We start from the raw sequence: 11676 nt of genomic DNA, 5'->3' as shown, positions 1-11676 counted from the left end.
AACTGTCCCATAGGGTTTCCAAGGCTGTAATCCTTATGGAAGCAGATTGCTACATCTTTCTCTCACTGAATGCCTAACCACTGCACCACCAGGACTCCTTTTTTCACTCAGTACTTTCCCCTAACATATAGTAAATCTATCCTCGTATTCCGTTTCAAACTTACATCCTGAGAAGCACTGTGTTTTGGCAGCTGTACCAAGAAGGGTTTATCTTCATTCAATTACTGCCAGAGAAAATTCCCTCTGACGTGAGCATTCCATAAAAATCAAAGCTTTTCCCAATACATTAGATGAACATCTACTTGGACATGGTGTAAAACAATCAAAGACATTTAACTCTAGTTATTGCAGAACCAAGTTTTTAAACATAAATATATGCATAACTGTTTACTTACGTGATGTAAGAGATCATTACCAGAATTAGGAATGCATAGTAGTCAAAGGAGAAATTGTATTTGTTAGGTAAACTGATGGAATACAGGCCAGCCTGTCTGACAAACGGCAAAGCGGCATATATTGTCAGCAACTCTCCTGACACTCCCATTGGATACAGTACAATGAAAAGTGTGTACCTGGCCCATTTGATGAGGTAGGGTTGGGTATTATCACCTCCTCCAGGAAGCCTTCCTGAGTTTTCTAAACTGGGTCAAGAGCCATCTTCTGCATTCCTGAGCAGCATTTTAATAATCGGTTTACTTGTCTCCTGCTGCAATTAAGTACTGACCTCTTTCTGGCTAGGGGATAAATCTTTTATCTGTGTCTCAAGAGGGCCAAAATCCCAGACACAAGCTGGACGCTTGCTACATTCTAAAAAAAATAATTACATGCATGAATGGATTTCAACAAATACTTATTGAGCACTTATTATGTGCCAGCCACTACCTTCTACACTGGGATACAGAAGTGATCAAACAGATTTAAAAAAAAAAAAAAAAAAAACCTCCTGATCTCAAAGCAGGCCTTGCTGAGAAGGTACAGTAGGAACTTCACTGGTGATATATATGTTCTGTATCACAATGGGGTTACATGCATACGTTCATGCATTAGACAAAATTGCACAGAGCTGTACATTTAAATGCATGTAAAATTTACCTCAAAGTAGAACTATATAAAAAAAATTAGTAATAATTAAGTAGAAGTGGGGAATTAAGATGAAACAGCAATGGCAGAAAGCTGGTAATTGCTGAAGCTGGGTAAAAAGCACAGGGTAATTATATTATGCTGTTTCCTTTATGTATGTTTAAAAATAGAAAGCTAAAAAAACCCCCATGCCCAAGTTAAGAGCCACAAATGAGGCAGGGAGGGAAGAAAAGGGAATTAACACTTACAGGTCATTTAAAATGGATCAGGTACCTTATACTGTTTTCTCACTTAATCCTCAAAATTGCTTCATGAGATATTTACTCCCATCTTATAAATGGATGAACTGAGGCTTGGAGAAGTTATACAACTTGCTATGTAAGTAAACGAGCCAGAACTTGAACCCAAGTCTGTCCAACCTCCTCAGCCTCTTCCCACCAGTGCTTCTCACACTCTTTTCTTTGCTGCAATATGCCTAGGGGCTTGGACTATTGCTTGAGTTGGGAGTATTATGGTCTGACAGGGCCCCAAGAATCACAACTAGTCATGATGGTCCCTACTCTTATTGCCTAGATCTAAGTCTAGATCTATATTTGGAAAGAGACGTTATTAAAATTGTAAGCAACAGTATTCCAGCACAGAATCATCTCTTCACCATCACATGTCCCTGTTATACTATACAGTATTTTAAATCGCATTCCAGATCCTCAGCGTGGGAATTAGCCTGCATCTTGCTCCCTCTTCCTTGACTGCACAGTCATGAATAATGATCTGGCTCCAAGGCCAGGAGGGGCTTTGGTGGTTAGTGCATCCGCCATCAGCAGTGCCCAGGCCTGTAGGTGGAACTTCTTTGTCAGCTCTGAGCCCATACCAACAGCCGCACAAACTTGTTTTCTGCCAACACCCAAACCGATTCAACCTCAAAGAGGCCAAGGAAGCAGACGCTGCCAGGAATAAGAGGCCACCTTGAGCGTGTCCCTTTCCTGGCCATGGTGTCAGTTTGACAGATGTCAGACTTAGCATCACTAGAGTTGGGCTCATTATGGACTTGGAAAGCTGCTGTCATTTCTGACTGCAGCTTTTCTCAGCCAAATAAACACACAGTGCAAAGCAATGTGCCAAATGTGTGGAAGAATGGGCATCTTCTCTGCTGGTCACAAGCACTAATGCCCTAATCCCCAGCAGAGGGGAAGGCCAGGTCCAAGCACACCAATCCTGTAGGGTCCTTTTGGCTCTAAATAAATGCCCTCATCACAGTTCATAAATTTGAATCACAATCCTGGTTTATACTGATGAATTTTTACCCATCTGTACTTTTTGTTGCCTTCATGTAAACTATCTGGCCCCAAAGGCACTTTATCAAATGCTCTACCCCAGTGGGAAACCAGGTGATTAGACAGTAGAGTAGCTTGGTAGAGAGTCCAGAAAGTTAATTACTAACATAATGATTGGAACCTTCATTTTCCAGGGTTAAGTCAAGCATCTCTGTGGCCAGTCCTTTTGTGGTTGTTTGTTCTTCAGTTGACATGTAATTAGCTCTTATTGACAAAGCTTCTTTAGCTTTGTTTTGCTTTAGTTTTTTTAAGCCACACACAAATATCTAAAGAGTTTATACAATAGAATATTCTTCCTATCCCCAAAATTCACTCAGAGGATTTGAAGTCAAAGTCCTAAGTGGCTACTGATTTGACCTGACACCTAATTCTCTCCACACTCAAGGCTGTCTTCTAAGTGTCTTTGTCTACAACAGACATAATAAGCTTAATCCTACTTTTTTACATATAAGATGTGTTAGGCTCCTAATGAGTTACTATTTCTCCTACCACTTTTCTTTGTGTTAGTGACCTACTGCTACAATAACAAAAAATACCACAGTGGGTGGTTTTCATGGAGACAAGTCTTTTTTTTTTTTTTTTACAGTTCAGGATGCTAGAAGTCTGGATTCAGGGCACAGGCTCTAAGAGGAGGCTTTCTCTCTGTCACCTTTAAGGGAAGGTCCTTGTCTCTTTTTGGCTTTTGCTTCTCAGTACCCTGGTGATCTTCACTTGGTAGCAATCTCTCTTGCTCATCTCGGCTTGTTTCTCTGTGCCTGATCTGCTCTTTCATATCTCAACGTTGAGGAACTTAAAACACACCCTACACTGACATGGTCTCTTAACATAACAAAGAAAACCCATTCCCAAAGGGGATTCTAGCCAGAGGTATAGGGGTCAGGATTACAACACATTATTCTGAGGGACATAATTCATTCTGTAACAGTTACTTTCTCTCAAAGCCATCTCCCCAGTCAGATTCATCTGGGGGCTGCTGACTAATAGGGAAAGGAAAGTATTCAAACTGCAGGTCCTCACACTCGAAGCTGCTCCAACAGCCAATACTGAACAGTTTGTTTACTTGTCTGAAGACAGAACTAAAAGTCTAGAGATAAACATACAAATTCGCTTGCAATTAAAGGGAGCATATAAAAGGAAAACTGTAACTTTTCAAGATAATAATTCCAACAAGGACTCGACTGTCTGATCAGCTAACTGCCACAGGAGGGAAATTCCAGTAAGTCACATATACAGATTGAATGATGGGTAACCTGACAACATGGCACACGTGGACTTCTAGACTCCAGAACCAGGTAAGTGACATGTGGCACACACAGCATTGGACCTGATCCTTCTCAGTTTGAAGACTCCCCTTTACCATTGCAAATTACCTGGAATTTCACACAAAGAGAACTTGAATGAACCCGTCTGGGATCCTGTTTTTCTCACTAACTGCGTTTTAAAGAATGAACAATCCAGTTACCAGCCTGGCTCCCATCAGTTTTATCTGCCATCAAATTCTCACACCTTTGATGGGAACTAATTAAACTCATGTGGTGTTTTTCTCTCCAGAACATCTTTGGTAGCTCTGGAACAAAGCACACCAAATTAGGCCTATCTGTCCATATAGGAAAGGAGCTCTGGTGGCACACAGTGCCTAAGGCATTTGACTGCTAACCAGAAGTTCGGTGGTTCAAACCCACCAGCCAATCCACAGAAAGAAGATGGGGCAATCTTCTGTGAAGATTTTCCACCTAGGAAACCCAGTGGGGCTGCTATGAATCAGAATCAACTCAATGGCAATGAGGTTTTTTTTTTGTCTAAATGGGAAGGACGTTATTTATCCATCAAAAGGCTGGTTTTATGGTTATACACCTAGAAGCTGTCTTCCCAAGGCACCCAAATACCATGGGGCAAGTATTCTAACCCCAACTCTTATGTGGGCAGAATCTTGTGAGAGTAGTTCTGTGTATCATGGGTCATCTACCAATTCAAAGGAATCGTTTCCTTGAACAGTTGCAATATCCAAGCAGGTCACGCAGTCTGCTGCCAGACTCCCGTTCACAGTCAAAGTTACTTTAGTGTATACACACAATGGAATACTGTTGTTAGATGCCATCAAGTCAGTCCCCACTCCTAGTGACCCTCTGTTCAATAGAATGAAACCCTGTCTGCCCCTGTATCATCCTCGTAATTGTTGCTACGTTTGAGTGCATTGTTGTGGCGACTGCGTCAGTCTATCTTGTTGAAGGTCTTCTTCTTTTTTGCTGATCCTCTACTTTACTAAGCATGATGTCCTTGTCCAGGGATTGATGCCTCCTTATAACATGACCAAAGTACAAAAGACGAAGCCCGGCCATTCTCGCTTCTAAGGAGCATTCTAGCTACAGTTCTTCCAGGACAGATTTGTTCGTTCTGGCTGTCCATGGTATTCAATATTCTTCACCAACACCATAATTCAAATATATCAGTTCTTCTGTGGTCTTCCTTATTCACTGTCCAGCTTTCACATGCATATGACACCAAAACCCACTGCCATTGAGTCAGATCCGACTCCTAATGACCTCTCCTTGGGTTTCCGAGGCGGTATCACTACAGAAGTAGATTGCCCAACCTTCCTTCCGAGGAGTGGCTGGTGGATTTGAACCACCAGCCTTCTGGTTAGCAGTCAAATGCCTTAGGCACTATGCCACCAGAGCTCCCACATGCATATGAGGCAACTGAAAATACCATGACTTGAGTTAGGCACACCTTAGTCTTCAAAGTGACATCTTTGCCCTTTAGCTCTTTAGGGAAGTCTTTTGCAGAAGATCTGCCCAATGCATTTCATCATTTCATTTCTTGACTGTTCTATGGGTGTTGATTGTGTATCCAACTAAAAGGAAATTCTTGACAACTTCAATACTGAAGTAAATGGAATATTACTCAGTCAAAAAATGAAGTCCTCCTACATGCTGTGACATGGTTGAACATCATGCTAAGTGAACATTATGCTAAGTGAAGTAAGTCAGACACAAAAGGACAAATATTATATGATCGTGATTGTATGAAAGATCTATAGTAGGCAAATGCACAGAGAATAAAGCAGACAAGACATTAACCGGCTAGGGGAGAGGGATGGGAAGTTACTGCTTAAGGGTTACAGAGTTTCTGTTTAGGAAGATAAGGTTTTATAGTTTTGATGGATACTTAACACTGTGAATGTAACTAATGTCACTGAACTGTACACTTAAAAATGGCTAAAACGGCAAACTAAAATAACCATTTTATGTTATATATATATTACCACCATAGTTTTTTAACTGCAACATTAAAGAATTCAGCGCAATATTTAAGTTGCTGTTCTGCTGTAATCTTGCAAGAGAGAAGAACATTTTTCATTCACTGTGACCCGACAGCAGAGCCTGATTAATCCGAACTGAGCAAAGGAGGCTTTTGCAACATGGGGCTGCTTTCTCAAAAGGAAGGCCAGAGCCCCGACATTCACACACACCAGGGACACAGTTACAGAAAGGAGCCCTTGGCAACAGCGCCTCCCACTTACCTGCCTGAAGCAGTGCCGGGTTCCCAGGACAATGGCTTTCCGCCCCTATTGCAACCAACACTTCTCAGCCTTGACCTACCCATTAAACTAACACCCATCTCTATGGGCCACAAATTGATGCACAAAAAGGAAAAAAAAATCAATTAATATTTGAGGGTAGTTATTTCTGTCTACCTAGGGTTCCTTCTTCTTCCCTCCCTTCATCTCTCCCTCTTTCCCTTCCTTCTTTCCTTTCTTCCCTCCCTCCTCCTTCCCTCCTTCTCTCCCTTTCTTCGGTCCATCCATCCATCCATCTAGGATTGTACTGCTGATGTAAAAATGCCAGAAAAACACTGAAAGGGGATCTGGTAAAACACCAGTTTGGTTCAGGCTTGCAGTCTGTAGAATGTGGTATACACTGGTCAATATGACCAACACCCTTTTCCCTTAAATTACACAAATAAAAACAAAAACGCAATCTTTCAACATATGCAATGATTTGACCAGACTGTCCTCGCCACGCTTCATTCCGTTTAATGCCTGCAGCAGAAGGGGGTTGCTCCTTTATGATCTAAATTGTTCACCTATCCTAGGGCCGTGGGCTGCACACTCTGGTCCACACACAGCTGGGACAGTCAGAAGGCCCAGGAGGGGGGAGCTGGACCGGGAGGGGGTGTTAGACCAGGAGCACAAACAGGAGTAGCCTCGCCCACTCACCACATCCAGGTCCTGGGAAACCCGCCGCTTCCGCAGCTCCTCCATCCTCTCACACACGTCCGAGAAACAGGTATTGTAGTAATCTGCATATTGCTGTGCCAGGTCGTCAATGTTCCCCAGTGAACCATCCTGAGGGTGAGGAGGGTCGGGGGGAAGGAACAAGAAAAGAAAAACGGCGGTCAGTCCACCCTCGGAAAGTCCCATGCTCATTTGATCTTCTTTCCGCATTAGCAGAGATTGCGGTAATAACCAATGATTCTGACTTCTGGCGACCCTGTGTGTGTCACACTGGGCTCCATGGGGTTTCCAAGGCCGAGTTTGCAGAAGTACATTGCCAGGCCTTCTTGTGAGGCACCTCTGGGTGGACTCAAACTCCCAGCCTTTCTGTTAGCAGCCCAGGGCCTGAACCTTTGCACCACCCAGGAACTCCTCAGTAATAACCACCGATATTCAGCGTGAACAGGTGCCAGGCTGAGTGTTTTCCAGGGAGTTCTCTCAATTCTCAGGACAGCTCTCTGAGATTTTCCTTACGGTACAGATGGGCCAACTGTAGTTTCAAGGATGCAGTGCTAACAAGCAAGAGAGCCAGGCCTGAGACCTGGACTCTGGGCCAAAGGTATCATCTTAAACCCATGCCTTCCTGGCCGTCAAGCAGGGCTCTCAGAACACCCCACCGGCTCCCAAAGTCCCCTGAGAAGCCTTCAGCAAAGGCACCACATCTGTAAGAGGTGCCCTAAAGGCACAATCATGGCCAAGCTGGTGCTGGTCCAACTGCTTCAGAATCTCTGGGAACCTTTTGCAAAGTGCAGGTGTAGGGCCCCATGATTCCCTGGTGACAAAGTAGTTAAGATCTCAGCTGCTAACCAAAAGGTCTTAGCGCAAACCTACCAGCCACAGCAGAAGATGGATGTGGCACACTGCTTCAGTGAAGATTTACAGGCTTGGACACTCTATAGAGCAGTCTTAGTCTGTCCTAGGGAGCTCTGGTAGCATAGTGCCTAAGGCACATGACTGCTAACCAGAAGGCTGGCGGTTCAAATCCACCAGCCACTCCTCGGAAGGAAGCTTAGGCAATCTACTTCCGTAGTGATACTACCTCGGGAACCCAAGGAGGGGTCACTATGAGTCAGGTCCTACGTTGTTTTGTTGTTATGTGCCGTCGAGTGGAACCAGACTCATAGCGACCCCTTCTTGGGTTTCTGAGGCAGTAGCACTACTGCCATCTTCCTTCCGAGGACTGGCTGGTGGGTTTGAACTGCCAGCCTTCTGGTTAGCAGTCAAGTGCTTAGGCACTACACTTAATCAGCAGCAACTCAACAGCAACAGGTCAGATCCCCATTCCCAGTAATTCTGATTGGGACCATAATTCAGAAACCAATGGGGAATGCTGGGATCTGGGACATAGCTGAACCAAACTCTCATGAGATCCTCAGAAATCATAGATAATCTTACTCCCTGAGTCATTCCAAGTACAGATACAAGAGCCAAGTATAAATGTAAGAGTATGCTTTATAAATTCAATTAAATAAATAAGTAAACTTGTTGTTTGTCTCTTCACTGAGGGAAGTTCAGGGCAGTTGCTCTAGAGTCTGGCTTTGTCGTCACGTCCCCATTAAGGGGGGCCATAGGCACTATATGGATTGAATTCTGTCCCCCGACCTTGATATAGTTCAAAGTAACCCTATGGAAATAGGGTCTTTGAAGATTTTATCAATTAACTTGAGGTCATGCTGGAGTTAAGGTGGGTCCTACTCAAATCTGAATCCTGTTCTTATAAAAGCAGAGACACAGATAAACACCCAGAGGAAGGCAGTCATGTGAAGGCATCTACAAGAGAAGAAATGCCTGGGGCTGCCAGAAGCTGAGAGAGATAAGGAAGGAACTTCCCACAGAGCCTTCAGGGAAGCTATGGCTTGATCAACACACTGATTTGGCCTTCCAGCCTCCCGGAACTGTGAGACAATAAATTTCTGTTCTTATAAGCCACCCAGTTTATGGTATTGTTACAACAGTCCTAGGAAAGTAATACAGGCACTTTTCTTAACCTCAAGGCACCTAGTTTTCTCAACTGTCACACTGGAATAACAACAGCCCCTATTTCACAGGGAATTACGCAGAACACCAAACATACTATGGACTGCCAGGAAGACAAACAAATCTGTCTTGGAAGAACTACAACCAGAATTCTCCTTAGAATGGAGGATGGTGAGGCTTTGTTTCAAGTACTTCGGACATGTTATGAGGAAGGACCAGTCCCTGGAGAAGGACAGCATGCTTGGGAAAGTAGAGGGTCAGTGAAAAGGGGGAAGCCCCTCAATGAGACGGACTGACTGAAACAGCAATGATTGTGAGGATGGTGCAGTGTTTTGTTCTATTACACACAAAGTATCTATGAGTCAGAGGCGACTTGATGGCACCTAACTACAACAACATCTCACAGTAAGGATTAGAACTTAGAACTCGGCCCTGCTCATGGTATGCTTGATACATAATGAAACCTCAAAACTTACTGTGCTAATATTCACTACAAGGTTATGTTCCATCCTTTAGAGTTGATTCCTAAACACACGTCTAAACACATACATATCACAGTAGTAAGCAGTTGTCATTGAGTTGATTCTGACTCCTGGCAAGCCCATGTGAGCCAGAGTAGAACTGTACATCATAGGGTTTTTAATGGCTGAGTTTTCGAAGTAGACTGCCAGGCCTGTCTTCCCAGGAGCTCTGGGTAGACATGAACCCCTAACCTTTTGGTTGGCAGCTGAGTGAGTTAATCATTTGCACTCCCAGGGACTGGGTGTCCACTACACTGACAGAAATGCAGTGAACATTCAGCAAGTGAAGACATTTCTTCTGCCAACTGATTCATCCTGAAAAAAGACAAACAACACTCCCCTGCTCCTTATCTTCCAACATGTCCTCTCTGAGTTATGAATATATGATTTTACAGGACAACCAAAGAAAACACTCAAGTTGCACATATACTTTCCATTTGACAGACTGCTCGCCAGCACCTTAGTTAATTGATCCTAGCATGTTACCCATAGCAACGCAAGGCTAACACCGCAGAGCAGCCTCAGACGCAAGCAGGGCTTGGAGGGAGATTTTCCAGCCCTTCTGCTAAAGACCTAGAGGTCCTCGTCAAAAGGCCTGGGTCAGCGAGAGCAAAGATCTCTTCCACCTGCACTTCTGCATCCACTGAGTTTGCAGAACTAAAGGAGTGAGAAACAGAAATTGAAAGAATTTTTTTACAGATCTTTTCCCACCAGTAAAACGCCCGACGGTTGTGTTAATTATAACTCCAAGCCCCCAGCGCAGAGTTCGGGGATGAGAAGGATTCTCTTACAAGGGCTGTAAGGTCTTTGAACATCTGAACATGTCTGGGCAGAGGCTTTCTCTCAGGGCACTGTGGCTGGCTGAGACAGCAGGGGAGATGGATACTGGGAGGAGGTGGGCCCACCCTCCCGTGCACAATGTGTACTGTCAGGTGTCCAGAAGGGAAAGAAATCAGCAAAGGCCAAGATGGACGTCTGCTGCTGAGCCACTGAAGAAATCTGGAGGTAGCCAGCCCTTGGCTGCCTTCAGTTGAGGAAACTCCCTGAAAACAGAATTTCTCTTGGGAGAGAGGAGTCAGGCCAGAATATCTTAAGGCGGGGCTCTGGCAATATAGCAACATAAATCGAATTGTAAGCCTAAGGACTGCCTGCTCATCCGAACTCGAGAGTACATGCCCCGTGGGCCACAACACGAAAATCTACAACCTCCCAACCGGCTTTCCTATCTCCTTCTCCATTTCATCTCATCCGACTTTGACCCAGCCACCAAGTGAAGAGATGAGACTAGGCTCCCTGTCTGCTGACATTGTTCCATGCCACCACCATCATCCGTTATTTTACAAAATAAGCCCCCAACTCACCAACCTGGTTCTTCGTTCCCATCATCTCCAGTCCCAGCCCCGGCCCCAGCCCCAGCCAGGTGGAGAGAGGAAGTTGTCTGTGATGCGTCACCCTAGGCCTGCAGACTGGTAGGGCCTAGCAGCCAGATAGCATCAGACCAGCTTCCCACAGCAGTAACTGTCTCCTCGGGGTAGGCCCTCTTCCACCCTGCTTTCCTCTCACTTCCTCCTCCCAACACCAGGGAATGATGGAAATTACTAGAGGAAACTATGGGGAAGACACAGGGCAGGGGAGCAGCTCCCATGGCAGTGTCTCTACTGAGCACCGGCCTCAGCAATGAGAGCCAAGCGTTTGCCTCTCTGAAGGCAGGAACTCAATTCTCAGCTGCCTCGGCCATTTGTGGTAGGGGCGTGGCAGTGCCCAGGATAAAGGGAACTCCTGCCTTCAGCATCAGAGCATCCCTTCTGTTAATCTAGGAATGTTTGCTTACACTACAGAGAAACAAAGCCATCACCATCCGCACTGCCTCAAGGCCTCCTTCTTCTGTCTTAGCCAGCCCAGAGTACACACTGGAAAAACAAAGGAGGAGGAAACAAGACTGGCAACTACCTTCCTTGAGAATCCATTTGTATGAGTTTCAGCCCTGCTTCTCCCACTCCCCACAACTGGGGCCCCAGGGGAGATAGATATCCTGGACTCCTCGAGTCTCAAGAATGTGATGCTATCGTTGTACAGAAACTTTTGCCTTTAGCCATCCAAGAAATGAAACACACCTGCCTTCAGCCAAATTCAAAAGCCATCTTCCAATACCTGAGTCAACTTGTTAGAGGGATTATACCAGCACTTTCCTTAGGGCTTCTGGTTCTTGACTGGAAATCAATCAATCACCCAACCAATCAATCAATCTCCGTCACTTACTCACAGGGCACTACCAGTTCTAATGGCCAAAGCCAGAACTCCAATCTTGAATTCTGGCTTCTCTCAATAATGACCCACTTTCCCATGGGTCTATGGCCATAAACTCTATGGCCTGTTCACAGCTGACTATTTTTTTGGACTAATTCAATTACAATAGAAGGACATTGTTTTGGTTCTCTAGTGCTGCTGTGAGAGCTCTGGTGGTGTAGTGCCTAAAGCACTTGACTGC

General features: G+C 44.8%; 1 protein-coding gene across 1 annotated transcript in view; it reads right to left on the bottom strand.

Annotated features, from left to right (window-relative positions):
- SASH1 (SAM and SH3 domain containing 1) overlaps positions 1 to 11676 on the bottom strand; it is a 236154-nt gene that overhangs the window by 168410 nt on the left and 56068 nt on the right. Inside the window, exon 2 of the mRNA XM_007943220.2 lies at positions 6634 to 6762. Coding sequence (XP_007941411.1) covers positions 6634 to 6762 — 129 coding nt within the window. The remainder of the gene's footprint in view (positions 1 to 6633; positions 6763 to 11676) is intronic.

This window comes from Orycteropus afer, unplaced genomic scaffold (genome assembly GCF_000298275.1).
Source record: "Orycteropus afer afer isolate SDZICR_OR568_19922 unplaced genomic scaffold, OryAfe1.0 scaffold00101, whole genome shotgun sequence".
NCBI classification, from domain to species: Eukaryota; Metazoa; Chordata; class Mammalia; order Tubulidentata; family Orycteropodidae; genus Orycteropus; species Orycteropus afer.
Note: the sequence above shows the minus strand (reverse complement) of the source record. Positions and strands in the feature narration are given on the sequence as shown.